This window comes from Microtus pennsylvanicus, chromosome 13 (genome assembly GCF_037038515.1).
Source record: "Microtus pennsylvanicus isolate mMicPen1 chromosome 13, mMicPen1.hap1, whole genome shotgun sequence".
In the NCBI taxonomy this organism is placed as follows: Eukaryota; Metazoa; Chordata; class Mammalia; order Rodentia; family Cricetidae; genus Microtus; species Microtus pennsylvanicus.
Window position 1 is genome coordinate 72,873,841 of NC_134591.1, and position 17,998 is coordinate 72,891,838.

At 54.6% G+C, this 17,998-nt stretch overlaps 2 protein-coding genes across 4 annotated transcripts in view; both read right to left on the reverse strand.

Annotated features, from left to right (window-relative positions):
- Window positions 1-93: 93 nt before the first annotated feature.
- Slc25a34 (solute carrier family 25 member 34) lies at window positions 94-5,354 on the reverse strand. 2 transcript variants are annotated; one of them, XM_075945881.1, is made up of 5 exons: window positions 4,798-5,354; window positions 4,097-4,162; window positions 3,861-4,013; window positions 2,960-3,094; window positions 94-1,953 (listed from the first exon to the last, which is right to left on the reverse strand). In XM_075945881.1, exons 1-5 carry the CDS (start codon window positions 5,194-5,196, stop codon window positions 1,771-1,773), a joined length of 936 nt encoding a protein of 311 aa, XP_075801996.1. In that variant the 5' UTR covers window positions 5,197-5,354; the 3' UTR covers window positions 94-1,770. The 2 variants fall into 2 exon arrangements, with proteins under 2 accessions (XP_075801996.1, XP_075801997.1); XM_075945882.1 differs by lacking the exon at window positions 3,861-4,013.
- A 2,289-nt stretch (window positions 5,355-7,643) lies between these two features.
- Plekhm2 (pleckstrin homology and RUN domain containing M2) overlaps window positions 7,644-17,998 on the reverse strand; it is a 51,518-nt gene continuing 41,163 nt past the window's right edge. For both annotated transcript variants that reach the window (XM_075946567.1, XM_075946568.1), the window contains 13 exons: window positions 16,538-16,766; window positions 13,744-14,580; window positions 13,537-13,606; window positions 13,318-13,408; window positions 13,023-13,087; window positions 12,604-12,692; window positions 11,902-12,034; window positions 11,493-11,683; window positions 10,935-11,000; window positions 10,149-10,308; window positions 9,752-9,931; window positions 9,553-9,673; window positions 7,644-8,598 (listed from right to left, as the gene is read on the reverse strand). In XM_075946567.1, coding sequence (XP_075802682.1) covers window positions 8,465-8,598; window positions 9,553-9,673; window positions 9,752-9,931; window positions 10,149-10,308; window positions 10,935-11,000; window positions 11,493-11,683; window positions 11,902-12,034; window positions 12,604-12,692; window positions 13,023-13,087; window positions 13,318-13,408; window positions 13,537-13,606; window positions 13,744-14,580; window positions 16,538-16,766 — 2,366 coding nt within the window. In that variant the 3' untranslated portion in view covers window positions 7,644-8,464. The remainder of the gene's footprint in view (window positions 8,599-9,552; window positions 9,674-9,751; window positions 9,932-10,148; window positions 10,309-10,934; window positions 11,001-11,492; window positions 11,684-11,901; window positions 12,035-12,603; window positions 12,693-13,022; window positions 13,088-13,317; window positions 13,409-13,536; window positions 13,607-13,743; window positions 14,581-16,537; window positions 16,767-17,998) is intronic.

The following is a 17,998-nucleotide window of genomic DNA, read 5'->3' on the forward strand; positions in this document are numbered from 1 at the left end:
GGTGGCGGCTGGTTTCTGGGTCCTTCCTAGAAAGGGCTTGAGAGCTGAGAGTTTGGGAGTCAGGGTCAGGGAAGCAGAAGGGAGTCGCGGAAGTACACAAAATAGAAAACTTTATTGGAGTGTCGGTCTAGAGCAGTTTTTCGCCCTTGGGATGTGGTTGGGGAAGGTGGTTGGAGCTGCCTGGCCGAGGCGTTGGTTACTGGGGGCCTCACAAACACTCGTGTCTCAACAGTCTCCTGGAGTGTGGCTGGCTGTAGTCCGGAGAAAGGGCACCCTCTTATCTGAGCCCCCACCTCCTGAGCACCCTCTGGATGTACACAAATGCGAAGCCCTCAATAAAAGTCTGAACTCAGGGATGCTCCCAGGTTCGTGCTGAAGGCCTAACCCCAGTTCCTCAGGAGGGGACAGTGGAGACAATGGTAGCTACCTCTAATTTAACATGCAGTCCCTGTGCCGGCCCTGTCCAATATAACTGCGTTTCCCTGTCTCTTCTCCCCATTCCCACGCCTCTCCCTTTCTTTTTCTTTTTTTTTTTTTTTTTTGGTTTTTTGAGACAGGGTTTCTCTGTAGCTTTGGAGCCTGTCCTGGAACTCCCTCAGTAGACCAAGCTGGCCTCGAACTCACAGAGATCCACCTGTCTCTGCCTCCCAAGTGCTGGGATTACAGGCGTGCGCCACCACCTCCTGGCTGCCTCTCCCTTTCTTTATCCCTCTTTCTCTCCCCCACTCTGCTCTTCTCTCTGTTCTTCCCTCTCTCTCTCCTCTCCCCCCACCCTTTTCTTTCTCTCCTCTCTTTGGGTCTCGCATAGCCCAGGCTGGCCTCAAACTCACCATGCATCTGATAATGAACTTGAACCCCTGATCCTCCTGGCTCTACCTGTGTGTGCAGTGCTGAGATCACAGGCATGTGCCATCAGGCCTGGTTTATTCGGTGCTGGGGATGGAACCCAGGGCTTCATGAGCACCGGGCAGGCAGGCTGCCGGCTGATCTGTCTCCAGCCTGACTGGGAAGAAGCTGCCCAGCTCAGAGTCAGGGACAGAGGCCTCTGGAGAAGTAAGCCCTGGGCTAAGGATGTCAATCGCGTAACTAACATGCCCAGACCCTGGTTTTACCACATCACAAGTAACAGAAATAAATGCTAACACTGCCAATACCTTCTTGGGCTTCCAGGCTTCTGAAAGTAAGAAAATAGGTTTTTGTTTTTCAAGCTGCCAAGGCTTTGGAACTTTGACCAGCTAGAGTCTGGGGACCCCAAGGCCTCCCTCGGGGCTCAACCATGAGTCTCCTCATGTGCCGTGGTTTCTGAGGGATCTGTGGCCCAAGGGTTTCTGATTGTTCCCTTGCTGAGAGCAGAGGATTGGGGTGGGCAGACTCCAACCACAGTCCTGTGTCTGTCACCACAAAGCCGTGTGGCTCCAGCCAGAGTGGTGTCTCAGTTTCCTTGTGCTCTGAGAGGATTGTGTGGTCCCACAGTGGCTGGAGGACGGAGGAGCTGGTGTCACTGAGTGGCTCTGTCCATGGGCCCCCTTTCATGAGGGTGCTACTACAGCAATATTCTACAGCATGGTAACCCAGGGGAGAGGAAAGGGTGAAGGGGCGGTGACTTGGGGTGAACTAGTCCTGGGGCTCTGGTCGATCACAGTTGTCCACAATCCCGACTCACGCCCCTCATCTGGGCCTGACTCAAGCTGGCTCAGGGCAGCCAGTTCTATAGAAGCCAGCCATCACTTCCACCAAATGCCAGGCTTGGTGGTGGGCTGAGGGACAAGGCTAGGTGCCCTGGTGCTGGGCCCTTGTGGTCAGCTTCCGCAGCTCATCCCAGAAGAACATGCTAAGGATGGTGTGGGGGCCCAAGCGCAGATAGGCAAGGCCTAGGCCCTTGTAGAGTGCTAGGGGCCCCTCCTGTTGGCAGATCTTCACCAGGCAGTCAGCGAGGCCGCTGTACAGCTGGCCCTGGGGATAAACATAGGGTGAGGGTCACATCAAGAGTTGAGAGGTCCCAGGTGACAAAAGCAAGTGTGTCTAGCGGTGGGGTCAGAAGGAACACCCAGTCCTACAGGCCTGGGCGGATTAAACATTGTGATGTTAACAAGGCCCTCGGCCCTCAGGCAGATAGCCTTCTGCAGGGGTGCAGCTTGTATAACCCACTCAATCATCTCGGTTCTGACACTTCCGACTGGCATTACCACAGGAAGGCCACAATTCCGATCCTGCCCCTTCTGCTGACCCTCTCGGCAGCCTCCACTTGACCTCTCTGAGCTGATTTCCTCATCAGGAAATAGAATAAAATCCAGTCGGAGGACTTAGGACATGCATGCTACCGTGTTGTGAATATGATGTGTGTGTGTGTGTATGTGTATGTGTGTATATATGTGTGTGTGTATATGTGTGTGTGTATGTGTATGTGTGTGTGTATATGTGTTTGTGTGTATATGTGTGTGTATGTGTATGTGTGTGTATATGTGTGTATATGTGTTTGTGTGTATATGTGTGTGTATATGTGTGTGTATATGTGTTTATATGTATGTGTGTCTGTGTGTCTGTGTGTGTGTATATGTGTGTATATGTGTTTGTGTGTATATGTGTGTGTATGTGTATGTGTATGTGTGTGTATATGTGTGTATATGTGTTTGTGTGTATATGTGTGTGTATATGTGTTTATATGTATGTGTGTCTGTGTGTCTGTGTGTGTGTGTATATGTGTTTGTGTGTATATGTGTGTGTATGTGTGTGTGTATGTGTATGTGTGTGTATATGTGTGTATATGTGTTTGTGTGTATATGTGTGTGTATGTGTGTGTGTATGTGTATGTGTGTGTATATGTGTGTATATGTGTTTGTGTGTATATGTGTGTGTGTATATGTGTTTATATGTATGTGTGTATGTGTGTCTGTGTGTCTGTGTGTATGTGTGTGTGTCCCATCACCCCACAGCCTACATTTCCTCGTCCCCTGCTCACCCTGCCAGCTCTGTCCACCGGTTGGTTGTATAGGCGAGTGCTGACCACGTCGAAGGGAGCCATGACTGCAGCCACAGCTATACTGCTAATCATGCCTCCAGCCAGGGCCACCATCCAGCTGTCCTCCAGAAACCACTGTGGGGATGGATCAGGCTGTTGACCCTGCCCACTGCCCTCTGCTCACCCATGCTGGGCTCTCCTAGCCCAAGCCCACGAGGGATGGAAGGCTTTGGGTAGGCGAGCAAATCAGACCTCTCCAGCCATTCCCAGCCTGCAACACCAATCCTGTGTTCCTCCATGGTTTTAGGGTTCACTGATGACCCCTAGCTCCTATTGGACAGAAGGGCTAGGTCACAGCTACAGTGACAGAGCCAACAACTTTATTTTCTTCCTCCCTTCCCTATCTCCTCTTCCCTCCTCCCCCGCTTCTGTTTCTTTTTGTTGAGACAGGTATTGCTATGCAGCAGGCTGTGCTCCAATTGCAATCCTCCTGCCTCCACCTTCTAAGTGCTGAGATTACAGCTGAGAAACATTGCCCTTAGCTGCGACTCCCCTCTCCTTCCTCCATCTCTCGCCTTCTTCCCATGACTCCTCCTCTCTTCCTTCTATCTTTCCCTCCTTCTCCCCTTCCTCCCTTCCTCCCTTCCCCTGTCTTTCTTCCTCTCTTTTGACAGGGTCTCATGTAGTAGGTAGCCTAGACTGACTTTAAAACCTGTGTAGCTGAGGACCACCTTAAGATTCTTGATCCCCCTGCCTCAACACTCCAAGTCTTAGGAACGTAAGTGTGTCTCACCACATTCAGCAAGATCAGGTTTTATTCTGGACCCCATCTGTCACCACCTGTGTGTGAAAGAGGCAGGGGCCCTCCCTCTCCATCTGGACAGCGTCCCCAGCCCCTTACCTGTCGCTCCTGTACCCAAGCCTTAGCAGATGCAAAGGTGGCCAGCTGGGCAGCTGAGCCCACTGTGACTCGGGGCACAGCCCCGCCCACACCCCGCCACAGCCCCAATAGGCCCTGCTGGCGCCAGATGGTCTCCAAGGCACCCAGGACACTCTGCGGGGAAGAAAGGGTGTGGGTCACTAAAGAGCCACGGTCCTGCACAGCCTGGAGCCCAGGGTTCTGGGGAGATGTTTTACCTGATGCTGGTGCTGATGCCCCACGGCCATAGCAGCCACTGTCTGGGCCTGCAACTGGGTCTTGACCTGGGAGTCCAGAGCAGATCGAGGGCCTTAGGATAGAGACTGGGGAATGAGCTGGGCACGTTTGAGCCCCTCTCCTGTATGGTAGCCCTCAGTTCACACCTGAAGCTTGGAGGTAGTCTCAGTGGGCTTGAGTTCACTCAATATTTACTTTGGTTCTCTTTTGAGACAGGGTTTCTCTGTGTATCCCTGGTTGTCCTGGAACTCACTCTGAGGACCAGGCTGGCCTCGAACTCACAGAGATCCAGCTGCCTCTGCCTCCCGAGTGTTAGGATTAAAGGCATGTGCCACACCTGGCTTCAAGTTTCTTAAGTAGCTCTTTGGGCCTCTGTCCTACCACTCTCTCAAGGACAGAGGACTTAAGTGGCCAGATCCGGATGCAACAACTCACGCTCAGCGGAAGCTTTTATTCCTACCATATGCCAGGCTATGCAGAACTAATCACAAGCAAATGACAACTAGGGTCTACCTACTGCATAGCCTGCTCTATCTCCTGGCTAAGACAAGTGGGCATGGGCCCCAAAAGAGCAAGGGTTGTCTGAGCGAGGGCAGATTCCAGATCTGAGCCTGATATTCCCAGGAAACCGTCCCCTCCCAGCCTTCCCCGCCCAACCCAGGGCCACAGAGAAGACACTCACCAGGTAAGCAGGACTTCCCACAAAGGCTCCCAGTGCCCCGGCCACAGCACCTGCAACCACAGTCCCCCCTGGTTGCTGGGTGAAGCCAGCCTGGCATGCCAGGCTATAGCAGTAGAAGCGGACACCATTCATGAGGCCCTGGTAGAGAAGGCCAGCGGCCAGCCCCTTCTGCAGGCCCCACAGGCCATCTGCACGGGCAATGGCTGCAGCAGAAGACACAAGGCCCCGGTAGGGCCGTGGGTAAGTGCCTGGGGCCTGCAGCTCCCCTTGCAGCTGCAGACGAGTCTTTACCACTTCCAAGGGATTGGTGAACACGCATGCCAGGCAGCAGGCTGAGGCACCCAGCACCAGGTCCACAGTTGGGGTCACCATATCCCGTGCATCCGTGGCAGGAGCCATCTCTGCCTGGATCAGCCACAGCACAGGCCATAGGTGGCCGTGTCTAGGCTGTTTGCACCCATGTGTGGCCGCAGGCCTGGGGACCGAGGGGGCCCCGTGCCATCTCTAGAGGACAGATCTGGTCAGTGACTGGAGGCCCAGGGTCTGTCTTGGAACTCCACCTGTTGTTCAGCAGACTGGGGCTGTGGGAGTCTGGCCACACCCCCTCTGGCTCGGGCCAATCCCAGCTGCTGCAGGCGAGGCGGGCCTGGACCCTGGGATCTGGAGTAAAGGTCACCAGGGACGGGAAGGAGAGTGGAGCTGGAAGAAAGAGCCAAATTAGGGGAGGGTGCTCCTCCTTGTCCTCTAGACCTCTGTCCCATCTCTAGTCCCTGTCTGGCTCCAGCTAAAGCCCTGGGCATGTGGCAGCTTGGCCCTAGGCACAGGCTACCTGCACTGACCAGCAACTGTCCCGTCTCTGCATCCGCCATAGCCTGTGTGAAATCCTCAGTCTTCCAGTCTGCTTCCCTCAGATTATGGCTCCGTTTCCTCCCTCCCTTCCTTCCTTTAAGTTCCACTTAGTTTTTAGTTTCTTTCTTTTCTTTCTTTTTTTTTTTTTTGAGACAAGGTCTATGTAACTTTGCTATCCTGAAACAGCTATGTAGACCAAAGTGACATCAAGGTACAGAGATTCACCTGCCTCTGCCACCTAGTGCTGGAATTAAAGGTGTGCACCACCATTCCCACACCCAGCTTTTTATTTTAGTTTGTGTGTGTGTGTGTCCCTGGCTGTCCTAGAACTCACTCTGTAGACCAGCCTGGCCTTGAGAGATCCACCCTCGGCCTCCCAAGTGCTGGGATTAAAGGTGTGACCACCACCGCCCAGCTTTCATGGTTGCTTTTCCACAAGAGGTTATGTAAAGGAGGACCCCAGAGCCCCATCGATGAGACAGGTCTCATTTCCAGACTGGCTGGGACTCAGCGTATAGCCCAGGCCACCTTCAAACTCATGCCAATCTCCAGGTGCCTCTGCCCCGCAGCACCTGAGGGCTGGCAGTACAAGCAGGCACGTCCATGCCCACTTTCACTTATTACTTGTTTATGTATAGGGGTGTTTTGCCAACATCTATCTCTGTGTGTACCGGATGTCCATGGAAGCCAGAGAAGGTGTTTTATCCTCTGGAACTGGAGCTACCATGTGGGTGGGTGCTAGGAATTGAACCCAGGTCCTCTGGAAGAGTTCTAACCAAGAGCAATTTCTCCAACCCCATTAATCTTTCTTCTTTCTTTTTTTTTTTTTTTTTTGAGACAGGGTTTCTCTAAGCTCTAGCTGCCCTGGAACTATGTAGACCAAGCTGGCCAGGGACCACAGAGATCCGCCTGCCTCTGCCACTTGAGTGCTGGGGTTAAAGGTGTGTGACCATGCCCAGCCAACCCCATTTATGTCAATGCATACACACACACACACACACACACACACACACACACATATATATATATATGAGACAGGGTCTCACTATATAGCTTAGGCTATCCTGTATGTGTACATGTTTGTGTGTGTGTGTGTGTGTGTAAGGGGATACACACAGGACATAGATGTGTATAAAGGTCAGAGGACAACTTCTTTGGGAGCCATTATTGAATAAAAAAAGGGTGGTTACTTGAACACAAATCCTGCTCCGGCATCAGAACAGACACTTTGGACAATGGGACGAGCCACCCCGGCCACACTGCACACCCACTCAACCCAACGCACATACTTACAACTTTACAACCGCTCATTTCTAGAGTTTTCCCTTCCCTATTTTAGATTTCAGGGAATCAGACCGTGGAGAATGGTGCTGCTGACGAGGGGGAGGAGAGGTCACCGAGCATGACTCTGGTCTCCATTGGGGGACTGATGTGTGAAGAGCCTGCTTCGAACAGCACCTCCCACAGAAGAGGTCCACACCCTCCTCAATCCCCAACTTCTAGTACCTCAGCCTGGTTCACCCAAAACTTCAGAGTCCTTGGGTGGGAGGGCTGGAAAGGTAAGGGCCACTGTGAAGAGTAACCTTTGTGGCTCTAGGCATTTCCTTAACAACCGGACCACCAGGCTCCCACTCTTGGCTATGTAGGAAACAGAAAGGCTGGGGGGAGGGGTGTTCTGGGCCTCTATCCTTCAGGCAGTGGAACCATGGAAGCAGCTGGGACAGACCTGGTTCTGATTCTTCTTCTTTTTCTCCCCCCGAGACAGGGTTTCTCTGTGTAACCCTGGCTGTCCTGGAACTTGCTCTGTAGAACAGGCTGGCCTAGAACTCACAGAGATCCGCCTGCCTCTGCCTCCTGAGTGCTGGGATTAATAGGCGTGCACCACCACTGCCCAACTCTGGTTCGGATTCTGCATGGCAGTTTGTTGGGCACAGAATGGATGATGAAGATGTTGCAGTGGGGAACCCTCCCTCCCCATCTCACGCCAGTGACAAGTCTCAGCAATATAATGTCAATTTTATTAAAAAAAAAAAAAGATAAAGTCCAATCCATCTGACCCATCCCCAGAGGGATCCAACGAAGACCTCAAGAAGGGCCAGCTCTAGCCAAGCCTGGGTCAGTCAGGTGTCAAAGAGCCCAAGCTCATGGGCTCTGCTCTCCCAGGCCCTCTCCTTTGCTCCTGGCAAGAGGTGCCAACGAATCCCTGGCTCCTCCAAGCTCTGTTGTACTTGAGGGAGAGGAGAGGCAGGGCTGTGGACATGCAAGGCCTCCTGGCAGCCATGGAGGGCTGCTGGCCGGGCCCAGGCCGTGTGAGCAGGCCACTGTGCATGGGGTGGATGTGTCAGAGGAAGCATGCACAGCTACCTAGTGTTCCCACTTTCCTGCACAGTGAGGACTGTTCAAAAACGAACAAGAATGGCTGGGCACTCACGACCCCCAGGGGGCCCTGACCATCTGCCCAGGCCCCTGGCCCAGGAAAAGAAGATGGCACGCCCGCCCTCCTGGTCTCTTTGCTCCCCTTAAGTGGATGCTATTATTCTCACGGCCACCCTGAGCAGATGGAAAGGACTCGAATGGTGGCCCAGGGAACACCGTGTGTCTACAGAGCCCACAGGGCTCAGACCTTCGCCCCAGTGACCTCTAGTCACTCCCCGTTGGGCGGGACACGCAGAGGTCTAGGCCCACTCTGGATCCCTGTCTCGAGCCACACTGGTGGTTCTGCCACCCCAAGGCAGGAGTGGGCTGTAGAGGCCTGTGGACACCTGAATCCGAAACAGCATGGTGGCACACCACAGTGTACATGCTGCCCAGCCACGCCTCAGCACCAGGGGTCCCGGGAGGCTCTCCCTCGGCACAGGCTGTCACTTCTCTGCCAGGCGCTATGAATGAGGCTCAGGGCGTCTTCGAATTTCTGCTTGATGGAAGCTTCATGAATTGCCTTGTGAGGGAGGTCTACCTGTGGCGGACAAGCAGGAAGCATAAAGGCTGCAGGCTGCGTTCCCAGGAGCCATGGAAGACCTTTAGGGCCCTACACACTCCTTTGGGAACATCGTCCATGTTGCGAGTTTCTCTTTTGCTTTATTCGCAGAACCCAAGCTCTCAGGTCTACCTGGAATTCACTAGGCATGTTTCTATCCTTGACTGTTCTTCACCTCAGTGTATAGCTCCTCCAGAACCACAGCGGGCAGGGAGCACATGCATGCAAAACAGTATCTCTCCCTGGGTGTGGTGTGATATGGGAGTCCCCTATGTATGCTGCGGATACCATTGGTTAATAAAGAAACCGCTTTGGACCTATAGCAGGTAGGTGGGGAAAACTAAACTGAATGCTGGGAGAGAGGAGGTGGAGTCAGAGAGAAGCCATGTAGCTCTGCTGGGTACAGACACTGGAACTTTACCCAGTAAGCCACAGCCTTGTGGCAATACACAGATTAATGCAAATGGTTAAATTAATATGTAAGAGTTAGCTAATAAGAAGCTAGAGCTAATAGGCCAAGCAGTGATTTAATTAATACAGTTTCTGTGTAATTATTTCAGGGCTGAGCAGCCAGGAACCAACAAGCGACTTCCTTGCAACATGGCCATAGCACATGCTACCCTGGAACCAGAGGCAAAGGGTTCCCTGTGAATTCCAGACTAGCCAGAATTGCACAGCAAGACCTTGTCTCTACAAAAAACAAAAACCCCAACCACAACAAAACAAAAAACAAAAGCTACTACCTCTCCAGGGCTCTGGGGAAGAGGAGCTCCTGTCGGGTCTCACCAGGCCCCATTTTTAGCTTTGACAAACTAGCTGATATCGGGACATGCCACTCTGGCCCTAAATTTCTGTGTCTTAGCAATGTTTGTGAATTGCTGCCCCCAGAACCCTGCAGGTGAGGTCAGGCCCCAAGAACCACTAGGTACCTACCTGGTAGATGGCTTTCCACCCAGAGCTCAGGGCAGTCAGGAAGCGGTCCAGTTCAGAAGTACAGCTCAGATAGATGACCCAGGGTTGGAGCAGCTGTGGGCTATCCTGGGAGAACTCCTAGAGACAGCAGGTCCTGGGTGAGCATGCATGGATTTCCTTGGGCAGGGCCTGTGCCCTTGTTCCCACCCAACTCACCAGGATGCAGTACTCCTTGCCCAGTTCTGTGGAGATGGCACTGATGTCAGCCAGCCTGGCTGTGCCCAGGGAACGGAAGAAGCTGGTTTGGCAATCTTCATGGCATGTGAAGAGGCGGTCCTCGGTGATTACCAGGCAGCAAGGGATACAGGGGCTGGGAGCCACCCCTTGGGGTATGACCTGGATATTGGCAATAGGTGGGAGAGGCAACCTGTTTCTCCGGGGTGACCAGTACCAGGAATCCCCTATCAGACTGTATACCTTAGCAGTGGAGGAAGAGGAGGGAGAATGGTTCAGGCTATAGTCCCCTGAGCCTGTGCTCATTCTTGGGCTGTCCCCTGGGGTCCACCATCCTGGCCCTCCCAGGCTGGGCTGACGGTGCAAGCAGGACACTTACTCCTTTGGACACAGCCTGGCAGAGATGCTGCATCCAGTCAGCCATCTCAGCCTCGCTGTCGGCACTCAGCTCCAGGCAGGGCCGGTCAGCCAGAATGACCTGGAAGGCGTGGGGCCGATCTGTGGTGTTGGATCTGCGGCAGCCACCGCACTGCTCCCCCCTGGGCCAGAGGAGGAGGGTGAAATGGCAGGTGAGGAGGCTGGAGCAGGAGACCCTGGCGCTGGCTGAGGTGTGCAGACACCGGGTCCCGGGCCCTGGTTCTAGGGACACTGATGTGTGCTTAGCAACCCCACCATTTCTGTGTAACAGTTTTGTTTTGTTTCTTTTGAGACAGGGTCTCATGTAGCCCAGGCTAGCCTGGAACTTGCTATGTAGCAGAGGATAACCTGGAACTTTCTGATCCTCTGCTCCTCCTTCCACGCTGCATTAGAAGTGTCCCACTGTTCCTGGCTGCATGACAACCTGTATCTCCAGAAGTGCCAAGAGCCCTTGGGGTACCCGAACATAGCCAGGTGAGAGGGTACAAAGCCACTCACTGCACCTGCTCAGACCCAGGGGTCTGCTTCTCATTGGGTGGGGCTCCCTTCTCTAGGCAAAGGGTGCCTCCTCATTCATCCTGCCTCCATGGCTCCCTACAGCTTGTGAACCCCAAGACACTAGGGGGCTGCTGGATAGCGGAGAGAAGGGCAGAAGGATAGCAAGTTCTTGGCCTCGGACTCAGAGTGGACTCCAGACAGGACACCTAGCCACGACACCTGCCCCGTACCCTTTTCCTGGGACACTTACCCCATGTTCACGGAGAGCAGGGGAATGACGTCAGTGCGGTCAGGATACTGGTAGAGGATCCCGTTGCTGTAGAGTCACAATACAGTGAGGTGAGGCTTGGCTGAGAAGATCCCAGGGGTCCCTTATAAATTGGCTGGGAACCAGGGACCTGCTTTCTTTCTTCCTTCCTTTTTGAGACAGGGTTTCTCTGTAGCTTTGGAGCCTGTCCTGGAACTAGCTCTTGTAGACCAGGCTGACCTCGAACTCACAGAGCTCCACCTGCCTCTGTCTCCAGAGTGCTGGGATTAAAGGCCCGCCACCACCGCCGGGCTGGGGTCTGCTTTCTATGGGAGGGGTTATAAAAGGAATCTGAGAGTGGCTGGGGAGAACACTGCCCCTTCCTGGGCACAGTTGAAGGTCTGTCATCAGGGTTTCGGGCATCTGGGAATCTGTGCCCTAAGAACTGGCTGGACAGAAAAACTAACCCCACAATACTGTGGAAAAAGGAGGCATCTGCCCCTGGGCCTCTCATGCTAGGGACCTGACATCCCCTGGGCCCACCGCTGCGGGGGTTCCCACCTGAGCACCACGAAGCAGGTCTTCCAGTGTTCCTTGCCCAGATAGGAGGTGCCAGCCTTGTAGTGCAGCACACCTTCTTTGGTGATGGTGCCCTCGTGGGGTGAGCACTGGCAGGGGACAGGGCCCAGGGCCTCGTCCATGGGGTCCTCCCAGTGCACGAGCCCGTAGAAATGCACGGTCACGGTGGATGCCTGGGGTTCAGCAACAGACAGAGCCTCAGCTTACCATAACCCAGCCCCAGGGACAGTGAGAGCAAAGTAACCTCAGGACATAGCCAAGTGGGCAAGAGGATGGCCCAGGAGGAAAGCCCTCCCTGCGAGGTGACTGAGAAAGGATATGGGCACCATTTGTGTTATTCAGACAAGGCAGGCTGACGTTGGCCGCTCGAGTTTCCTCCCCAGTCACTGACCTCACATTTGGATTCCTGGGCGACAAATTTGGCCAATGCCAACTTTTCCATGGTGGCATCAGTCAAGATGCTAGGGTAGGGTGGTTCCCGGCAGCCTTTGATCATGGCTGACTTCAAAGATGCCAAGAAGAGCCTGTGTGGGGAGTGCGGTTTGTTGTCAGAGGCTTTGGGGACAGGTCCTCGGTGGTCAGGACTTTGTCCTGAGAACTCCTGGCCCAGAGGGCTAAGAGAAACTAGGGGCTGAGGATGCTGGAATCAGGGCAGTGGTGGACCCTGCATCCCTGGATGGTGCCCAGAAAAGGCCTGACCATTCCTAGTGTCCAAAGGGCCCTGGATTCTGAAAGTAAAGAGAGACTAGCCAAAGTGTTGGCCAGTAGGACCTGACCACTCCGGTCAGTACAGTTAGGACCTCAGCATGTAATTCTCTGTCTGTAGTCCAGGGCACACCCAGGACAGTAGCCTGGCTCCTGGGTCTCCCCTCCCATTGGACCTCACACCAGCTCCTTTCCTCTCCATGGGTCCTGAGGGGCTGAGGTCACCTGGGCTGACAGGAGTCAGATGGCCAGTGACCGTCGACTTCCCTGCCTCTGTAAAGAGACCGCACGCTCTTAGGGGAACAGTTGGGTGTCTGTTTTTACCCCTAGCCATGCCCGTGGCAGATGTTGAGTCCCCTGTCCTGTTGGGGGGGGAGCTGACACTCACTCAGCCAGGGCCACGTCAGCCGTGTCCAGCAGAAACTGCTTCCTGCGGTTGGTGCAAACCAGCTTGATGGTCTGTTGGTCAAGACCAACCTGTCAGAAACCACACAGGGCTTGGTCACTGCCCAGCATAAGGGGCAGCGTGGCCAGATTGAGGGTTGGCTGGGATCAGGAAGGGAGAAAGCACACGTTTGGGGTCGCTACTAGGAAGGCCCCTGACCAAGAAATGAGGTCTCTCATGAGTTAGGGAAGATGTCAGAGATCAGAGACACCTTTGCACTTGACTCCTGTCTCTCGCGTGTGCAGAGGCCTCTGGATGTTGGTGCCCAACCCAGGATGGACCTTGCTCTGCAGCTCTGCGCATGGGTGGCCTGAGAAGCCGCATCCCTAGGCGGGTCCACCCACTGCAGAGTCTGCACTCACCGACACATAGTCAAGTTCATTGTAAGAAACGGCTTCTTCCACCAGGTATGGTTTCTCCGTGGCCCCTGAGAGAGGAGATGACAGCACCCATTACCCTGGCTGGTCTTTTCCCCCTCCCCAGCCCCCTCCGTACCCAGCAATAGTGGAGCAGAACGACAGACTGGGTGCGGGTGCGTAGCCCAGCTAGCAGTACCTCCCTGGGGACACCTTGTCATAAGTATATGCTTAAAGTGGGGGCAGGGGGCTGGGGCAGGAGAGCTCAACCCCACCCTCTCTGGCCTGGGGTGGCAGGCACCTTTCCGAAGCAGGTAAACGTAGCAGTCTGTGAGTAGCACATACAGCAGCTGCAGGTTGCCCTCCATGTGCCCCGTGCTCATCCGGATCATCTAAGTCGAAGCAAACGGGAGTCAGCTCGAGCTCCTTCCCTGCCGGACTTGCATGCACACTGAGGAGTGTGGGTGTCCCAACCCGCCTTTGCTGCGTCGCGCGATGGCTCCCCACTTCGGGGACTTACTTTGAACAACTGCTCTTCGTTTTCTCTAAAGACATGGATCATCAGTAGGAGCAAGTGATTGTTGTCTACTCTGTGACAGACAGGGACAGGGTCGGGAGGAGCGGGGTCAGACGAGGGGTCACAAGCCTTTCTGTCTCCCGACAGCAGGCTAGACCTCCCATCCCTGCTGACCTGGCAGATCCTGCACCAGGTGAAGACAGCCCTCACCTGAACTCGGAGGGGTGAGTCATCTCTGAAGGGCTCCCCTGACCCTCATCTACCCCAGAGTCCTCAGCGCTGCTCAGACACGGACTGGGCTGGTCTCGCTTGAGCTTGCAAAGAGCTTCCTGGGTTCCGAGTTCAGGCTGGGACACAGGTTCAGGCACGGGCTCCTGGCAGGCCAGTGGCAACTGGGTGTCCTGTTCCCGAGGCTCTGGCTGCTGAGCTTCCTCTTGCGAGTCCTCTAAGGACTTAGGTGCCTGTCCCTCTCCTCTTCCTCCCTCCTCTTCTTGGACAGCAGTCGCAGGGCTACCAGGAACATGCAGCGGTTGGCTAGGCCCTGCAGGGTCATGGTGGCTGCCACCTGCTGCAACAGTACTTGGACTCTCGACCGTAAAGCGGTAGAAGTCCATTGGGGCTGGAAGCCCCTCACTAAAGTCGCCAAATGGTGGTTTCTCCGGGGCCTCCCCCGGAGAGCCGGTCCGAAAGGACTGATCTGGGGGATCACCGTGGGAGCACCATGTGCTTGGGTCCAGCTGTCCATGGAGCTTGTCAATGACCTTGCTCAGGGGCTGTCCCAGGCACTCCATGGAGGTGTCCTTCATCTCTGGGATTAACAAGCCCATCTGGCTGAGCTCGGAGTGTTCACTGCTCTCAGCTGCACTGCTGGGCCCCTCCCCTTGCTCCTGCGGGGAGGCAAGTGCAGTAGCTGCCAAGTCCCGCCCCAGGTTTGGGGTGCCCACAAGTCCGTCACCATCCCCCTGCCTAGAGGTGGGGTGCAGCGGGCTTGCTTCCTCGTCCAATTTGGTCTTTTTCTTCTTACCAATTTTCTTCTTCTTGGTGACCCTGCGACGGCAGTGACAGGAAGTTAATGCTTTAGTACCCACTGTGTACAGGCTGGCTCAGAGTGGCAGTTCGGAGGGTATATGGCCCTGGGCAGTACAAGGTGAGAGACCTACGGTGCTGGCAGAGATGGGTAGGAGGGACAGCCAAGAGCGGCAGGAATGACTCCTGAGCAGGTCTACAAATTCTAGCTGATAGAATTGAGGTAGCAGCCAGGCCTGCTGGTGCAAACTTATGGTCCCAGCACTTGGGAGGTGGAGGCAGGAGAATTGTGAATCCAAGGTCTGCCTGGGCTACACAGCTAGACCCATCTCAAACACAAAAAGCAGAAAAAAAAATCTGAGCTAAGTTAGGCCCAGGAGCCCAAGTCTATAATCCCAGCACTAAGGAGGCAGAGGTAGAAGGTCATTTGAGGCAAGCCTGATCTACAGCTGAGTTCCAGGCTAACCAAGGCTATTTAGTGAGACCTTGTCTCAGAAAAGAAAATAAAGCAAAACAAGCCCAGCCGAGCTGCCACGCCTGTCCAGGCCACGGTTAGCTGAACTGACGACTCTGTACTCGGTGCTACCCCTCAGGATGTGATCAGATCTTTCCTAGGTACCACTGGGGATAAACCATGTGCTCCGAAGTGCCTCTCAGTTTCTGGGTCTGCCGTCTTGGCTTTACTCCGAGTTTCTGGGTCTACCGTCTTGGCTTTACTCGTTGGTTCTAAGATGGCTGAGAGGGCCCAGCTAAGATACTTCAGGGCTGAGTCTCTTAAAGCTCCTGTGTACTTTAACCAACCTGAACAAGAGTGTGTGTGTATGTGTGTATGGGGGGGGGGAGAATGTGCATGTGTGCATGCATGTGAATATGTGTGTGTCCCAAGCCCAGACCCTAGGGAGTAATGCTCCTTCCTCAGGCCAGCAGGTGTGATGGGATATGGGACTTCTTTCCTCATATGATGGGCTATGGAGAGCTCTCAGAGTAGGCCCCAGGGAGGTCAGAGAGCTGAGATGGTTCTGGTCAAGCGCCCCCTCCACTCTCCTTTGCATAACTTTGTCCATGTGTCAAGGACATGAACCATGAAGCAGGCTTGATGAGAACCAAAACGAGATCTCAGAATGTGTGCTGACTTCTTAGCCCTGGGAGGCTGGGGCAGGAGGATGGCAAGTTTCAGTCCAACCGGGGGTTCACATATATATAGTGAGGCCCTGTCTTACAAACAAACCTAACAGAGCAAACACTCCTTGGGAAGGTGGCGGACTCCAAGGTGGTTTCTGGTCCTGGCTGGGCTAGACAAAAAGCCCAGAGGCCAGGCAGCGATGGCTGCTGCCCAGGCCAGTCCCTCCAGGGCTTACTCCAAGATGGATGCTTGTGTTCCTCTCAAGGGGAACACTGACCAAGTAATGGTGTCAAAAGGGGTGCTTCTGAGAGGTGCTAAGGCCACGGGGCAGAGCCCTCTGAATGGGACCATGGTCCTAAAAGAGAGGTGTCTCCATCCTGACACGAGAACACACTCAGACAGATACATGTGGACATTCTCCCAGGGACTGTGGGTGTGGCACCCTCACCTCGGCCTCCAGAATAAAGATCTGATGTGGCCCCGTGAAATGGTGCATATCTTTAATTCCAGTACTCAGGAGGCAGAGGATGAGTTTGAAGCCAGTCTGGTCTACATAGTAAGTTCCAGGGTGGCGAGGGCTACACAAAGAAACCCTGTCGCGGACCAAAAAAAGTCCCCCCTTCTGTTATTTCTGCCACCTGTCTCTGCACTTGGTTACAGAAGCCTGCCTGGGACAGATCTTCTGATCCCTGTGGCCCCAAACCACACAAGGTGTGAAGGGGATGCTTCTTAAGTCTCAGTGATGTCCTCTGCCCTTGGGACAGCCCCTGTCTGCCCTGGACTACATGGCGAGCCCAGAGGTGGACGCTGGGCACTAGGTGCTCACCCACCTTCTCCAGGCCCCTCCCTGCTGACCTGATGACTTCAAGCTCTGTACAGGCATCTGATTGGTCTGGGGTCTGGGCCTCTTCCTTCTCCTGAGAGGTAGCGTGCACAGGGGTGGTGTCAGACGATGACACAGCCTCGGGCTGCTCCTCGTTGAAGGGGTTATGGCGCTGGGTGGGGCTCTTGGTGGATGCCTTGCTACTGGTCAGGTCCGAGGCAGTGGAGCGGGGGCCGCTGATGGTATCTGTGAGGTCTCCATCTGTAAGGACAAAGAGACAGGACACACACAGCCCATCAGCTCCCAACTGGGCCCCAGAGGATGCCTTCTCTCAGGGGAGGTGGCCGAGTTCCTCCCAGGGAAGCCTGACCACAGTGGTCCTAGTTCAAGAGCAGCAGCCCCAACCCATAGGACATGCAATTGATGCTTTGGAAGCCAAATGATGGGGATGCCCTTTTCTCTGCCACTGGGAGCCCTTAGAGCTCACACTTAGCCAAATTCAGTTAAGGGTCCACAGTGTGAAACAGCTTCTAGACCTAAGCCCTGGCCACGGTGACTGATGCTCCCAGGGTGGCTGGGGCCCCAAGGGCAGACAGGTTGCCTACCTCCTAGGACAACCTCAGAGCCCTCTCCTGTGAGGACTGGGGGTGCCCAGCAACCCCTTAACACCACTTCTTGTGCAAAGTGATACCGAAAGTCCTCTGCAAGCCTTCTCCCCCACAGACAACAGGGAACAAAGGAAGCAAGAAGAGCAGAAGAGACAAGGAAAACGAAAGCATAGGCTGGGGAGGGGAACGCAGGACCCAACACCACAGAGAACAGTGACAGACAAATCAGGGACAACAGGATGAGATGCAGAGAGGAAGGGGTGCAAGGGGCTGCCCCCCAAGACACTTTGCAGGCTTTTGGGAGGATACTGACTTTTCTCCCCCAAATCCAACAGCACTCCTGGAGGACCCCACTAAGGGCGAGCTGCCTGTCAGTGAGGAGCTGGTCTAACTGGCTTCCTCCACACCCATCCGTTCTAACTTACGGGACTAGGCAGACGGGGAGCAGCATCGTGGCAAGTATAGGGGGCCACTTTCCTGGCGGCAGATAGGAGCTGCCCAGGCAGAGAGCTGAGGCCTGGGACCAGCCGGTGGGACCGCCTGGGTGATGGCAAGGCCACTCGTACTCTAGCGGCGCACATCTCGCTGGCATTAGCTGTGCGGAAGGAGAGGAACACGCTTCCCGAAGCACCCCGGAAGTGCCGGGACTTGCTGGCTGACACAGTACTTTGTTTCTCTTGTTTTAAAGGTCTGTCTTTTCTCATTTTTATCTTTTTGAGATGGGGGGTGGTCCTCACTATGTAGCCCTGTCTGGCCTGGGACAATCAGCAGTCCTCCTGCCTCAGGAAGGGTTAGAAGAAGGAAACCCCGCCTTCTGACCCCACAGAGGCTCCCACAGGGCAGAGATTTCTACCCGTGCTTCCCCTGGTACTTACAGCTGCTATG